General features: G+C 41.2%; 1 protein-coding gene across 1 annotated transcript in view; it reads right to left on the bottom strand.

Annotated features, from left to right (window-relative positions):
• Positions 1 to 16620, bottom strand: part of ABHD12B (abhydrolase domain containing 12B) — a 29466-nt gene that overhangs the window by 10504 nt on the left and 2342 nt on the right. The window contains exons 2-9 of the mRNA XM_072761539.1: positions 12900 to 13027; positions 11693 to 11795; positions 9803 to 9922; positions 7842 to 7872; positions 4842 to 4887; positions 4606 to 4735; positions 4133 to 4170; positions 536 to 615 (exon numbers count right to left, since the gene is read on the bottom strand). Coding sequence (XP_072617640.1) covers positions 536 to 615; positions 4133 to 4170; positions 4606 to 4735; positions 4842 to 4887; positions 7842 to 7872; positions 9803 to 9922; positions 11693 to 11795; positions 12900 to 13027 — 676 coding nt within the window. The remainder of the gene's footprint in view (positions 1 to 535; positions 616 to 4132; positions 4171 to 4605; positions 4736 to 4841; positions 4888 to 7841; positions 7873 to 9802; positions 9923 to 11692; positions 11796 to 12899; positions 13028 to 16620) is intronic.

The raw sequence follows: 16620 nt of genomic DNA, 5'->3' as shown, positions 1-16620 counted from the left end.
GCGAGGATATTATGAAATTAGGATAATCTACACAACAGATAAAAAACTAGATTTTGTTGCCCAATTCTTTAAACTTTTTCTTCTTAAAAAGATTGTCTTCTCTACTTGAGATGATGTGTAAAACCATTTGGCAGCTTCCTTAAATTCTCTAAAGACTTTTATCTTTAAAAAATGAAAAACATATGGCTGATAATCATAGGGCTAAAAACTATATATGAGTCATGTTTTCACTTTAGAAAGGAAGAATAATAAAGTCAAGTATATTTAAAAACTACATGATAAAATGTACAATTAATAGAAAAGGAGGGAAAAAGTTGTGATTCTTAATAAGCCACTACTCTCAACCTATTAGAAGAAAATAAAAGAACTACAAAATCTAAAAGCCATTGTGCCCTTCTTCAATAAGAACTGGTTAATAACCTGTATCAGGTTAGAATAACTTAGAAACATATAATATTAAGAAAAGGAAATGATTAATAAGCATAAGTGTGTGGAAAGAGCCTACACTTTTACATCTTCTGAATCAGAGACTCACCTTTAACAAAGGATAATTGATACTTGCAACCCATATGTTGGTAAATGGAGCCTCTAGGATAATAGCGTCAACTGGGAATCCTTGAAAACAATAAAAAAGAAATAACTCCCCTATCATATTTAAATACTATCTTTCCTAAATAAGGAGTCCTCAAGGTCTTGTACATGAACTACCTACACCAAAGTTATTTGTGAAGCTTGTTAATAATGCAAATTCCTAGACTCCACACTAGACTTGAATCAGTCAGAATCTCAGAGTGAGATGAGGAGAGTGAGAATGTGCATTTTTAGCAGGCATCCCCACCCTAGGAGATTTCTATATTCATGATAGTTAAAATCACTACCTTCTAAAACACAAGTTTTCATGACTTGGACAATTGAGAAGGCAAAGTACTATAGGAAGGGAGAGTGTCCTGTAGCCCATTATTAAGACTGTACCAGAGGCTGACTGGGTTGTTTTGGCTAGCACTCCCTCAAAGAACAACTAGAAAATGTGTGTCAGATGGGGATATGTGTTTATATATGTACACAGGAGTTGCCCTTTATCTGCAGTTTCAGTTACCTTCAGTCAAAAGCAGCCCAGAAGCAAATAATCCTGCTTCTGTCATATTGCCAGAAGGTCAGCAGTAGTCTAACACTACATCACGATTCCTACATCATTCCCTCATCATCTCACATCACCACAAGAATAACTGTGTGTATAGTACAGTATCTTAAGAAAGGGACCGCAATCACATCACTTTTATTATATTTTTATAATTGTTCTATTTTCAGTATGTTATTATTCCCTTACTATGTCTAATTTATAAATTAAACTTTATCATAGCTATATACATATAGGAAAAACAGTATACATAGCATTTGATATTATCTGTGGTTTCAGGCATCCACTATAGGTCTGGGAACATATCCCCCAGGGATAAGGAAGGACTACTATATGCATATTTGTGTATACATACATATGCTTGGAGGCATCTGAAGGCTACAAAATCAGTGAGATTTTGAGAGTCAATAATCAAAAGAAAAAATCCACAAGAGTTTGAGCTGCTTTTCCCTTCAGAGCAGATGAAACTTTGAAAGCAACAGTGGTGGCCTCTCTTAGAGGCTTAGAACTAGACAGAACTTTGAGCATTCCTACAGGACTAAAAGAACAAAATTTAGAGTCCAGAATCTGACAAGAAAGAGGACTCTAACAAATTTCTCAGGCTTTTTGTGACTTCAAAAGACTACACCCTGGGAGTAATGGTGAACTAAAAATAACTGAAGTCCAGCTTCAAATCAGCTCAGTTTCTGATTGGATTAAGATGATATCCCCCCAATTTTAACTGTCATTCAAGAGAAAAGTAACTTTTGTCTGGAAGAAGATAATATTACCCCTAGCCCCTCAAGTTATCTCTACAACTTCCATAAACAGTATCTAGTGTTTAATAACAAATAACTAGACATACAAAAAGTAGAGGCCAAAAAATACAAAAAAACAGATAATAGAAATAGATCAACAAAGGATCTAGATATTGGCATTAATCATGTATGCACTTTAATATAATAACTAATATAGTAAAATATTTGTTAAAATTGTACTATTTAATAAAATTTGATATTACATAGTGAACTGTGTAATATGTCAAAATATATTTTTTTTTTCAAAATATATTTAAAGTACAAAGAGAAAAATGTCTGGAAAACCCAGGAAAGAACATTGGAGACATACAGGATGTAGGAACAGATCTAAAAAAAATACATATAATTAGAGTCCCAGGGGGAGAGAAAATTAAAAATGAGGTAGGCATAAGATTTAAAGATATAATGACCAATTTTCCAAAATGGATGACTATCAAACCACAGTCATCATGGCACTATGAACTTCATGCAGGATAAGTACTAGGAAAACCACACCTAGGAAAATCACAGTAAAAATGATGAAAGAGACCAAAAAAAAAAAAAAAAATCTCAAAATAGCCAGAAGAAAAAGCATTATCTTCAAAAGAGCAGCAGGAAGATTGGAAGCTGACTTCCCAATGGAACAGTGAAAGCCAGAACAAAATGGATGTTGTTTTCAAAGTGTTGAAATAAAATAACTGCCAACCAAGATTTCTATGCCCAGTGAAAATATCCTTCAAAAAGGGAAGATAGAGGCAGCCCGGGTGGCTCAGCAGTTTATCACCACCTTCAGCCCAGGGTGTGATCCTGGAGACCAGGTATCGAGTCCCACCTCGGGCTCCCTGCATGGAGCCTGCTTCTCCCTCTGCCTGTGTCTCTGCCTCTCTCTCTCTCTCTCTCTCTCTCTCTCTCTCTCTCTGTCTCTCATGAATAAATAAATAAAATCTTAAAAAAAAAGAAGATAAAATAAAGATATTTTCAGGCTAAAACTGAGGGAATTCTTTACCACAGATAGGCAGAACAAAAATCCCAAATGGAAGCACAGAAATGCTAGAAGTAATAAAAAGCAAAGAAAGGGTAAATCTAAATATTGATTTTATAATATAAGAATAATAATCTTTTATGGAGTGTGTGATACAGAGAAAATTAAAATATATGATAGCAAGAGTTCATACATTGGGGATGTTAATGGACTTAAAGTGTTCTAATTCTAAGGTTACTGTATTATCCAAGAAGTGAAGTGTTCATTTATGTGGGAATTTTGGTCAGATAATACAGCATCATCAACACTGTGCAGAAAGTGTGCATGGGGAGTTATGAGAGCTTAGAGGAGCAGGAAATAATGCCTGCTTTATTTCCGTAATTAATTAGCACTGTATAGCAGGTGACTTGCTTTAAAATGTTCACATAACTCAACCTGACCGGTACTGACAAGTTTATGATATAATGCAAAAGATGACAAACTTTTTCTTTTTAGAGATGACAAACTTTTAATGTACATCACAATCACCTTGTCGTATTCACCAAAATTCTAATTCTAAATTCTAATTCATGAAAACAGCTAGGATCCAGGAAACCTATGTTTATGATAAGCACCTCCAGGGATTCTGAGACAGCTCTCAGAACACTCAGGGAAACACTGATATAAATGTCACGGAAGAGAGGCTGCAGAAAGCAAGTCCAGCTTGCTACTTCATAAGGGAATTTTTCCTCTCCTGTACTCCAAATTACTCCATAGTAACATTTACTTCACAATAAGGGCTTTTTCTTTTTTTTCATTTAAAGATTTTATTTATTTATTCATGAGACACACACACACACACAGAGAGAGAGAGAGAGAGAGGCAGAGACACAGGCAGAGGGAGAAGCAGGCTCCATGCAGGGAGCCCAACATGGGACTCAATCCGGTGTCTCCAGGATCATGCCCTGGGCTGAAGCCAGACACTTAACAGCTGAGCCACCCAGGTGTCCCAGTAAGGGCTTTTTCAAAGGGAATTTTAAGTCTTCCTGAGTATTTATTTTTAATTTCATGGCTTTGAAAAGCAACTATTGTTTTCTATTAAATAGAAGAAAAGAAAGTTGATTACACTATCAGAGGCTGTCTAAGGTCAGGGTGCTTTAGGTATCTCTGTGTTCAGAGTGTGCACAATAGTCAGTAGGCTCTCTTTACTTCCCCACCCCAAGCCAAGATATTATACATGTAGGCATCTTATAGTACCTTTCTCTTCTAGTACTTTTGCAGCATTGGTTGCAACTCTGTAAGGCAATGAAAATTAGTACATATGTGAAGCAGTGACATTATAGTCAAGTAAATAGTACAAAATGCAACATCCCCTATGAGCATCTGATGAAAACTCTGGACCCTCTGGTAGGAACACAGACATAAAACTTTGCATAGGACTTCGAGGGATTCCCCTGGCCCTAAATTAAGAATCCTTCTCTTTAACACTCTCAAGGAGAGTTCTGGAATGGGCTTCAATGTCATAGGCAACCACAGAGATACACCCTCCCTTGTATTACAAACAGGCACACTGCAATGGCGATGTCTCTAGCCACGTGTGGGATATGAGAGAAACCAGAGCCCAGGCCCCTAGCTCAGTGTTTCCTCCTCTGCTCACTGCTGCCTTTGAGGACACTAAAGCCCCAAGGACTCCCACCACCACCAAGAAGCCATCTTCAGACCCCACTTACCCTGTACCAAGAGAGTGGCCCCAGAGACACACAGGTGTGGTGCCACTTCTTGCTTTGGTCCACTCATAGACACAGACGGCATCTGAAGTCAGCCCCTCCTCTGTGGGCTCACCCGTGGAGTCCCCAAACCCTAGTAACAAGGAAAGGCAAGCAGAGTTTCACTACCTCCAAAATGAGGGCCACCCAAAGTTCTCCTGCTTACTGAAAAATCTTTATATGCCATCCTTAACACATACCTCTGTAGTCCACAGACAGGACATGAAAGCCACCATCACTCAGCACCTGGATGGCAAAGGAGCTATTATCATTTTAATTAGAAAAAGTGGTTTAACCTCCTCAATACTTCCATAATCCTCATTGTGATGGTTTCCTAGCCAGAGAATAGATGAAATCTGCTGTTTGCCTTGGAACATGAAAAGGTCAGACACAAGGAGAAAGAAAGGAGGCGGCAGCAGAGCAGGCTCAGACAGCCTGGCAAAGCCCTGGCTCCACCCCTTACCCTCAGTGTGACCTTGAGCCAGCCACTTAACATCTGAATGTGTGAGCAGTATTCTGAAAAATGAAGAGCAATGGTAGCTACTACCTTCAGAACTGTTGGACGATTACATGAGATGAAAGTATTGAAGTATCTTGGTACAAAGTAAATGTCCATTTTAGGAATTCCCTTCAGAACAGAAAGTCTACACAGAGTTGTATTAAAGATAAATAATGGGAAGATACTTCTATTAAATATGAACAGATAAAGAGTTAATATCAATCAAAAATAAAGAGATCACTCAATTATATGAAACCACTGCCACATCTCGTGTGGATAAATGAGGAAGGAACATAAAAACATAATTTTAAATGAAGTGAATTACAATGATAGAAGAGAGAGAAAAGGGAACAAAAATTTGCTGTGCATATGCTTTTAAAACTTGACTTAATCCTCACAACAGTGCCTAAAGGTAGGTAATATCCCCATTTTATAGGTAAAGAAATTGAGTCTTGAGGATTTGAGTAACTTGCTTGTGGTCCCCCAAATGGCTAGAGGCAGAACAAAGATTCACTCCTGGGTCTGTTATGTCTGAACACTGTGCCGCCCCTACCACAGCACAGATGTGGGTGGCTGAGTCTCACTAGGAATCCTTAAATATATTTTCACCCAATAATGAGGAAAGAAATGAGACTTTTTAATGTCTATCTCAGCTACACAGCCTCCAAAATAGTTATCCAAGACACAGAGCATGTAAGCATCCCAGGAAGTGGCAATGTTCATGCATTGTCTGTGATACTGTAGACAATATGGCCACTTGATGAAACAACTCAAGAACAGAACTCACTCCTAAGAATTTATCTCTAAAAAAAAAAAAAAATTCAAAAAAAAAAGAATAAACTAAATGCTTAAAGTTTTCTCTAGCAACGCTATTTAAATGATTTTTAAGGGGAAAAATTTTAATCTAACAACAGTGGAATAGTTAATAAGCAATAGTCTACAAATAGAATGGAGAATGATCACCTTTTAAATTAGGTAATTATAATAACTAGGGAAAACATGGAAGAATGTTTATAATGTAATGTTAGGTAAAGAGCAACAACATGAAATTACATACAGATCTAATCATAGTAACATTAAAAACTTTATATAAAGAGATAAAGACTATTAGGTGAGATTCCGAATTAACGAAAACAGCTGTATTGGATGACTGATGTGATGAATGAATGAAATGAATGAGAGAGAGAAAGTGGAGGAAGGAAGGAAAGAAAGGAAGAAGGACAACTTAATAGTAAAGATTCGATTTTTAAAGGAAATCACTAAAAAAAAAAAAAAGAAAGAAATCACTCATCTAAAGAAGAGAACCAAGGGCTAGCAAAGACTGGTCAGGCTAGGAGATGATGACTATGGCACAAGGAATCCAAAATCTGCCTGGAGGAAGTCTTATCACACCCTCCCTCCCATCCCAGTTACCACAAGGGTGACCTGGCCACTTTTCACACCTACACCTACAACTCTCTTCCCTTCTGTGCACGCAGGGGATATATAATTCAGCTTTGCTGAGAGTGGGAAAGGAAAGAAAAAACATATGTTCTCATGGACATCACCTTCACCACCATTCCATGTACGAAGTACAGAAAGTGAGGTGCAGGGTGGAAAGCAAACCTAAAAATTAATAGACATGATCATCCCAGGCAGAACTGCATCCAGCCCACCACCCAAGAGCTCTGAGAAGCCAGTGAAGAAAGGGAGGAGTAGACAGCAGAGGAGCTTCCTTCTCTGAATAAGGGAAGGGGGATGAAGGAGGTGCTGGCCATACTGGGCCTGGGAGGCCAGGCCCCACTAATGCTGTTACACTAGGAACCGGCTCTCAGGTGGGAGCTGGTGAGTGGGAAGAGATAGCAGGTCCTTTGGTCAAAAATTGGACAAGCCTGGTCACCTGAGGGAAAGATTACCCAATTGGGATATGGGAGAAGATAAACAGACAGCTGCCCTACCCGCTGTGAGTCAGCTATGGCCATGTCTCCCTCACACTTGGAAATGCAGGGGCCACCCCAACAAGCTACAGTTGGGGAACAGGCTGGTGAGAAGAGCGGTGTTGCCACCATCCCACTTGCAAAACTTCCTGTGGGGCAGAAGCCAGAGCCTGAATGACTTTTAAAAGCATACATTCTATGTATTTATCCTCTACTACAGAAAAAAGGTTGTTTCTCACAGGAGTAATTTTCACTTTTTTTTTTAAGATTTTTTTTTTGTTTAAGATTTTATTTATCTATTCATGAGAGACACACAGAGAGAGAGAGGCAAAGACACAGGCAGAGGGAGACGCAGGCTCCATGCAGGGAGCCCGACGTGGGACTCGATCCCGAGACTTCAGGATCACACCCTGGGCCAAAGGCAGGTGCTAAGCCACTGAGCCACCCAGGGATCCCCAATTTTCACATTTAATATACTCTCTCCACCCTTCTCCCAGGCCTCAGAAAAAGCGGATAAAAGGGATCTTCAACTTTATACGGTGATGAAGGCAATATATTCATGAAAGTGTTTTGGGAGTCAGAGATGTTCACTTCTGTTTTGATCCCCTGTGGCCACTGCAGGAAGAGAAATCCATGTGTGGGACTTTGAGTCCCAGACACCAAACCCACCTTCCGGAGCTCTCAGTGGATGCCCGTGCTGAGGGCTGAGGAAGACCTACGGCTATAGCCCATAAGAGAAAAAGCAGAGACGTAAAATTGGTACCTTGAAGCCCCTTCAGACATACCTTGACTAGCTCAAGTCTGTGAGGAGCTGCCCTGTAGTGGAAGTTAAAAAAAAAAAAAAAAAAGAGCAAGAATTAGGAATTACAATGACAAATCCAATAAAAATCACTATCATGCCTCTGGCATCAGATCTCATGCCTTTCTTTTTCAGGTTAGAGAAATAAATAACTAGGAGAAAGGAAAATGGTTTTTTGGTGTCATAGCCCACTTGGATGTGTCAGGGTGAATGATGGATGGCTCCCCACTGCTGTTGTGTTCCTCTGCGTGAGCACTGGATGCCCAGATGGCTAGTGCTTCTCAACAGAAGATGTAATGAATTACTGACAATCCATCTCCTTTCCCTGCTACACAGCAAAACTTATCTCTAAGAAAACTTTTAGAAGCTGAAGGAAAATCAGTTCCAGAAAGTGGCTTTTCAGAACAAAGGATGATACAGTCATGTTCACTAAACTGAAATCTGCCTGTACCCTGTTCACTCTGCCATTAAGTACAAGATGAAATGAAGGAGACTTGCGGCTCTGGAGGTATAAGAAATGCTTTTTCCCAAAATAACCATACCATCTACCCTCTATTAACCACACTAATAAAAGAGAGACAAGAATGATTCAAAATACAGAGGATTCTTTTAAAAACCATTTGAATTTTGATTTAGAGCCAAGTGTCTTAAACTGTAGTGGGTCATGGAGCTATGGATTCATTTCCAGAAATATATATCCATACCTGAAATTTTCAGCACAATTTTGGGGAAGAAGTTCATGGACCTCCAGGTTTCTCTGGGTCCCAAGTCTAGAACCACTGTTTTCAACAAGGTTCCTATTACTTCCCATTTGGCCTCCTTTTGGCTCAGTACTACAGATAGCAAGCTGAGACTTCTGGCAGAGGACAGGAGGAAGCTGGGGCTAACCCCAGAGCAGTAAATCTGGGATAATAGCAGATTCACAAAGAGGGACAGACATGAATGGGTGAGCCAAATGATCCTTTAAATACATACACACATCGTACACCATGCCCAAGTTTGCACAATCAGAACAATGTTCAACAGTGTTGAAAAATGTTGAATTTCATGGGGAGTCTCTGTAAATGTCGCTCTAAAATGGGCACCTTTGCCTAGTGCCAAGGCAAGTCTTGAGAAAGCCATCAAGACAGAAAAAGACAGTGAAGAAAAGAGACGTAGGAAAGGGAGCCAAGGGGCAGATTCCCGAGCTCATCACTTAGTTTGCAATGTCCCTCCAGAGACAGAGCTCGGTCTGTGGCTCTCGGAGGCTCATCGCCCCTCCCCCACCGCAAGCTATCCAGTCACAGCTGATAATCATCACCCACCATAATGACAGGCCCACTGGAGGCTCTGGCAGCACATCAAAGGGGAGCAGGACTTCAGGGAGGCATTCTTTGTTACAAAGCAAGGTTGGAAGAACAGAGAGTGGCTGCGGCATCAGTATTCTAGACCAGAAACAGTCCGATGGTCCCCAGTACCGATGGTCAGAATTCCAGATGATCTCTCATAGAGAATCCATATATTTGATTAATAGGATTCATGCTAAACCAAGGAATCTCCATGTAGTTCTGTGAGAAGACCATCAATAAGGAAATTGCTCTTCCTTTTCCCCTATCTCATGCCTCTTCCCTTTCCAGTCATCCACAGGCTCAGTTCATCATTTCAGACACTCCTTGGGAATAAATATCCTAAAGATATGACTTCTTTGAAATCAATATCCAAATTTTGGAAGTTAGTCCCCCTTTTAGTTAAAGATCTACATTAGTCTGCATGCAGAATATATAGTTTTTTTTTTTAAAGAAGCCTATTGCCAGCACACCTTCAAATTTCAACAAAGGAAGAAAATACATGGAGGCATAGCTTACAGAGTTGAAAATGGAGCTCTGCGTTTCATTTCCACACAGGGCTGAAATACTTCCTCTCTCTTTAAAAAAAAAAAAAAAAAAAAATCCAAGCAAAGGCACTGACCTGTGTTCCGCGCTGCCGTGAAGATAAACAATAATTGGATTGCCATCATGAAGGGCTGCTTCGTACCAGCCACAGTCCTTCCCCTTAGCATCTTTCCCCCGGCAGCTGGGAACTGTGTGCCTAAAGAGCAAGAAAATATTTTAACAAACATCTACAGAAAGAACTCGCTTTCTTTGCCAAAATCTGAAACGCCCCTTATGTCAATGAAAGATATAGATTTATAGGTTTATGTATGTATAAATATACATTACATGTTTACAAATATAAATTTCTATCTAATAGGTGCACAGAGTAAAAATTAAAATATAATATCACAAACCTCTTACAGTGACAACGACTACTTCTCTACTCCACCTCCCTCATGTGCAGAAACAACCCATTTTAACCATTTACTGCTTTGGTTCTTCTGACTCCTACATCTACTAATCTTCTAAGACTGCAGTTCTTAGGTACAGTCTGTTGAAATGCAATCCATTGGGTGGAAACAAGTCAAAGACAATTAGTATGTGCCACCTGTTACTGGTTTGACTGAAGAAACAAGTTGGAAGAATTTAAAGGGAGACCAGTTTAGATACGAAAAGAAGAACTTTAATATAAAACGAAGCTATTCTGCTCAAGAAACCAGGGACTTTGTGGTTTTAAACACATGCCCATGCTCTAGTTCCACCATCTTGTTAAAACACTGAGTGAACTCTAAAGGTACAAACACTGCCATATGACATGTCACAAGAGGACTTGGGGAACTGGCCACATAATAAAAAGTCTTCAGTATTCTCAACCGTTTAGGGGCAGAAGTCTGACATCAAACTCCCAGGCCTCTGTACTGAGAGGACTGGCACCACTGCCAATTAGATAAGCCAATGCAAGAGCAAAGAATAAAAAGATTTTCAAATTCCAACACTATTTCTCTGCCTCTCTCTCTCCCTCTCTCTCTCTCTCTCTCTCTCTCATGAATAAATAAATAAAATTAAATTAAAAAAACTCCAACTTAAAAAAAAAATTCCAACACTATTAACTGAACTATATACTGTGCGGATTAGGAAGAAGTTATGTGAACTCATATTGGTTCCTAAACATTATATGATTGCATGTTTAAAGTCAGAGAGAGGGCAGCCCCGGTGGCACAGCGGTTTAGCGCCGCCTGCAGCCCAGGGTGTGATCCTGGAGACCCAGGATCGAGTCCCACGTCGGGCTCCCTGCATGGAGCCTGCTTCTCCCTCTGCCTGTGTCTCTGCCCCTCTCTCTCTGTGTCTCTCATGAATAAATAAATAAAATCTTTAAAAAAAGAAGAAATGGGGGATCCCTGGGTGGCGCAGCGGTTTGGCGCCTGCCTTTGGCCCAGGGCGCGATCCTGGAGACCCGGGATCGAATCCCACGTCGGGCTCCCGGTGCATGGAGCCTGCTTCTCCCTCTGCCTGTGTCTCTGCCTCTCTCTATCTCTCTGTGACTATCATAAATAAAAAATAAAAAAAAAATTTTTAAAAAAATAAATAAATAAAAAATAAAAAAAGAAGAAATGATTTCAAAAAAAAGAAAAAGAAAGGAGGGAGCAGAGACATAGAAGTGTTTCAGACAGAGCATATCCTCTAAATGTGTGGCTTGGTGTGCCAGGTGTGCAGAAGACTGGGGCAGGGCCAGTTCTGTCAGGCCTGGTAAAAGACCCAAAGCACAGGGCCACACCCAAAAGACTTCACACTCCAAGGTAAAATTACTGAAAAGCAATTTCAAGCAAGTCAAATATTACAAAGGGAAGGTATATGAAACAGCTTCCAGGTGACTCCAAGAAACCCCAACCTCTCCACAGGCAGCTAACACAGCACTGCTCATCCTTGCCCTTATAATATGAAATCTATGTGGATCAAGCAACCCAGTATCCATCAGTGCACTCACCAGATTCCCAGAATCACCCCAGGTTCAACTCTGATATAGAAGTTCACGGTATGAGGAATCTTTAACTCTGGTTTCTTTAAATCCACGAGGAATGGTGCTTTGACTAGAAAGTAGAATTCATTATCAACTCCCAGAATCAAATTCCATGTTTTTTATTCACAATCAAAAAAAGTAGAGGCACCTGGGTGGCTCAGTCGGCTAAGCATCTGCCTTCGGCTCAGGTCATGATCCCATTATCCCCAGGGTCTTGGGATCAAGCCCCACATCAGGCTTCCTACTTGGCAGGGAACCTGCTTCTCCCACTCCCTCTGTAGTTGCCCCTGCTTATGCTCTCTCCTTCTCTCTGTTTCTCTCAAATAAATAAATTAAAAAAAAAGAAAAACTCCAACTCCAAATAAATAAATAAAATCTTTAAAAAAAAAAAAAGTAGTCTCATGGTTACCATGGTTTCTAAGTTCCAAGCTACTACATTAAATTCCTAGCAAAGTATTTTATTTTATAAACTAGGGTTAGGCCACAGGGAAGTTGCCAAAACAAAAACAAAACAACAAAACCCCCTAAAGCTCGATTTTAAAATAGCACCAGTGTGACAGACCATCATAGAGTTTTATTCAGTCCTTATCCTTGTCTCACACCAAAAACAAAGGAGACCATTCCCCTAAAAAGGTAAGAGGGTACAGAAGAAAGTAATGACTATTCTGCTACCTACGTCAAGTGTTACTTTTTCCACTAAATAAAACCTAATCATTAGCCATAAACCATGAAATGTCCAGAATCAACAAACCCCTGGGGACAAGCAGGTGAAAGCATTACCTGTGTGCTAGGACTGCGTGATACATTGACTAACAGCCCTCAGTAGAAAAAATGTGGGAAAACAGAATCCTCACATCAGCTTCTCCCCACCCCCAAATCCTCATTTTCTCTCTTTCAAGGGATATAGCTAAAAAGAAAAAGCAAAAGGGTAGAGAATACACCAAGCAGTGAAACCCCACCCACAAGGTCATGTTGGTCTATTCATCCCTCACAGTCTGCAGGGATTCGAACGAGCCCCCAAAGCCACTGTTAAATAGGTTTCAGACCACTGAAGTCTAGCCACAATTTTATAGCTGACATGCCTTTTTTATTGTCACTTAGGCAACTTTAAGGGCAGTGAGTTCTTTCTTTGGGAAAATATTTATGGGCAAATTCACGAAAGATATATACTTACAAAAATTTAAAAATATTAGCATGTTCATCAGAGGTGGAAAAATGTGTTCTTTTAATGGTTTACTGGCAAAGCTGTGATACAGAGAGGCAATTTTTCTTCCAAGCGTTGAACAGGAATGTGGAAAAGATCTGCAAGATAGAGTGAAACAAGGCAAATCAGTCCAAGTTTTGTCATTTGTTCTTTCTCTTAGCATCCAAATAAAATTTCAGAGACTAACACTGGGAATTAAAGGTAACTTGGCACTTAAGCAACACCCTTTATAGAATTGTACGCGATTAGGACAGATCAGGATTGCACACTAAGGGGGGAACAGGAGAGGAAAGCCTGGGTATGTCAAGCCCAGGTAGGACAGAACAGGAGTCAGGCCTGTTCCCTCAGTGCATACCCACACAAGACCAAGGCTGGACCCCAAAGTCATCAGGAAACAGGATTCAGACTATTTTTTTAAAGGTTTTATTTATTTATTCATGAGAGATCCAGAGAGAGAGAGAGGCAGAGACACAGGCAGAGGGAGAAGCAGGCTCCATGCAGGGAGCCCGACACAGGACTCGATCCCGGGTCTCCGGGATCATGCCCTGGGCCAAAGGCAAGTGGTAAACTGCTGAGCCACCCAGGCTGCCGGGATTCAGACTATTTAACAGTTGCCACAGATTTTAATCACATCACAATTTAGTGCTGTATGTACTATTAATTTGTCAAAAGCAGTGAGTGAAAAACCATCAGATCCCCACTCCTCTGGCTGGGTCTTAGCAAGAAACGAGCCAATGAAAGAAAAAAGTCCACTTCTGATGCAACATTTCTGGTAAGAGAGACTGTGGGGAGCAGGGTTGGGAACAAGGTCGTACCAGGAGATTGTCGCTACAGCAGGGCTAGGGCCTGGTCAGGGAATGGGACGCAGCAGGCCATGCACATCTTGTTTATTCTACTATTTATTCCCTGGGACACAAACCACCCAGACCAGGAGCCATCGGAAGACAAGTTATGACTTGTCCGTGAGGGGTCACTGATGCCACTTCTGTCTCTATGCCACATCTCTGAGAGTTGAACATCTCCTACCTTTGAGAAATGAGGAACACAGGAAGTCAGTGTCAACACTTCCTGCTTCCAGTTTTTGTCCACATCCTCCATTAAATAAATCCCTTCCCTTGTTTTGAACTGTCAGCGTGAAGACTGCTCTGTATAATCAGATCATTAGTTTGTGGGACTGGAGAGCATTTTGCATGAACTGTCTCCCCTGCCCTGATTTCTGCTAGACCAGAGCATTTTAGAAGATGGCTGTACTTTGCAAAGGAGGAGACGGAGAAGTTTAAGTAACCTGCCCCATGCCACAGAGCCAATGAATGGCAGAGTCGTGTGTACCCAGGTCAGTGTGACCCCAGAGTTCTAGGCAGATCTCTAGTGAGCTGTCACGGTCCTGGTAAGTGCAACTTGCCATCCATGCAGGCAAACATGAACCCCGAGAACAAGACTGGCTTCTGGCAAAATTCAGCCCTGGCAACAGCTTCTGGCAACAATTCAGAAAGTTGTTTCAGGGTCACCCTTCTCCCCTTCTGCAGCTTTGGCCTTCCTCACGGTCCCTTCTTCCTCCCACGTTCTTCTTCCTTCCTGTTCTGTATTCTCAGGAGGCTTCTGACTCTAAAGTCATGAAAGAGAGACCTCTAAGAAAAATCCTCCCAAAAGTGTTAATAACTAAAAACTCAGAGTGCTTATACATTTGAAAAAGGCATGAAGGGAGAAGAAGATAATGAATCTCTAGCAATTCTGCTGGGAATGGAAAAGAAACATGGGGAAAGGGTGAGGGGTGCTCTCCAAGTACATCAGACATAGGTAACTGCCTACACATAAAATTAGCAAGGAAATAATATAAATGATTTTTTCATAATACTTTTAAATAGCCTCCATGAAGGTGCTAGGAAGGAGAGGACACTGTTGCTCTGATTTTAGAGATAAGAAACCAAAACTTAGAGAAGCCACTTTGAGCCCCAGATCAAGCCCAAATGGGCAGAACTAAACATAGTCTGGATTCTTATGCTTCCTTCCAGTTGGCTGGCATGGGCTTTCTTCCTCCTGACTCTGAACTCACGCTACCCCGCCTGTTAACCTCCCACTAAGTTATCTTTTGAAGGTAGCAGGGTGCTGGGGAAGCAGAGGCGGTAGAGGGAAATATGTTTCTGTTTTTAAAGAATAATTCATATAGGACCCTTCTCTCAAATAGCTCAAGGCACTTCTGTGGGAAGCACTGCGGGAAGAGAACAGAGTGACCAGATCCCTCGTTGCATCAATAATGCACAGCAGCTTCTTTTAACTAGGGCTTGTCAATTTGACTTCTCCTGGATCAGTAGGGGATCAAAAGTCACCAGTGGCTAATAGACCTTATTCGAGTGGAGGATGCAATTTCAGCCCAATCCCTGCCAACGGCCAACCACATCAAACAGACACCTTGATGCTCTGGTGTTCTTTCGCCTGCCCTTTGATCAGCTGTGGCTGTAACTGCACAGCATTCCACAGGGGCCACGGAACCTAACTGGATCATTCTTACCTTGGAACCTGAGTGGCTACAGGGCAAATCATTCACGTTCATGCTCAGAAGCACCAGCTATGGGAAGCCCAACTCTAACCCCATCTGGCAAGACAGCTATTCCAAATAATGAGACAAGCCACACATCCATCCTCTGTACCCACTCATTTGGCCAACATGTACTGATCAGCAGGCACCTAACTTAACATGTACCTTCTCCTCCCTTCCTCCCTCCCAACCAAATCCTCCCCTTCCTTCACATCCACTCAAGGATTTCTTCTTTGTTGAAGCCTCTCTACCCAGATCTTCCCACAGGGACTTTTCCTCTCTTTTTGCCCTTCCCACTCATTATAATCGGGCCTTGGTTTGACCCTTAATTGCTCTCTGGTGGTTTTCCCACTATTAGTCTTGTCTTCCCACCGAAAAGAACCACGTGGCATGCAGTGCTTCTCTTATACTGCACCCTGTCTAGCACAGGACTGAAAAGTGGGAGAAAAAGGAGAAGGAAGCAATGCTTACTGGTAGATTTGGTGGAGAGGGGAAGTGCGTCACTCTCTTTTTTGAATTACAGTTGAAAATTAATTGTGAGCTCCACAAGAGCAGGGCTTTATGCCCAGGCCTACACTAGTCCCCAAAAGGTAGGCGATGCCCTGTACTGTGGAAAGAATGAATTAGCTTATCAGGCCACTCATGGGGGTGTCTTTAACACCATCCAGAAATGTAAAGACTAGGGGTGAATGGGAAGCAGCAAAGAGGAAAATAGCCCATCAGCTTCCCCCAGCTTCTTTCCTGAGCACATTTTCTGTTTTTTGTAGTTCGAAGAAAATCAGTGGCAAGTGAAGATTTGCTCTCCTGGGCTCATCTATCTTAAGTAGCAACTAGAGCTGATGAAATTTTTGCAAAACAAATAAACAGATCTCCAAGGCATTAGAAAATAATCACTGGAAACATCTTTCAATTAATTGTTCTCCTTGAGTCACACAACACATCACAATAGATCCCGTGTTGCTAGCAGTTCCAGAGGCACAGCCAGCCCTCCGTGGTTCACGACCTAAGCTAACTTGGTTCCAAGAAACAAAAGGATTCAGGATGCTGGATCTGGGTCTGTGCTTCTGCCTCAGCATTTAACTTCTTAAATTAGAGCAGTAATTCTCTGTTCAGGTTGAAGAAACGTGCTTGTATTTTATTCTTTCAGGAAGCATC

The sequence above is a fragment of the Vulpes vulpes genome, chromosome 6, assembly GCF_048418805.1.
Source record: "Vulpes vulpes isolate BD-2025 chromosome 6, VulVul3, whole genome shotgun sequence".
NCBI lineage: Eukaryota > Metazoa > Chordata > Mammalia > Carnivora > Canidae > Vulpes > Vulpes vulpes.
The sequence above is the reverse complement of the archived record's forward strand: the minus strand, read 5'-3'. Positions and strand labels throughout refer to the sequence as shown.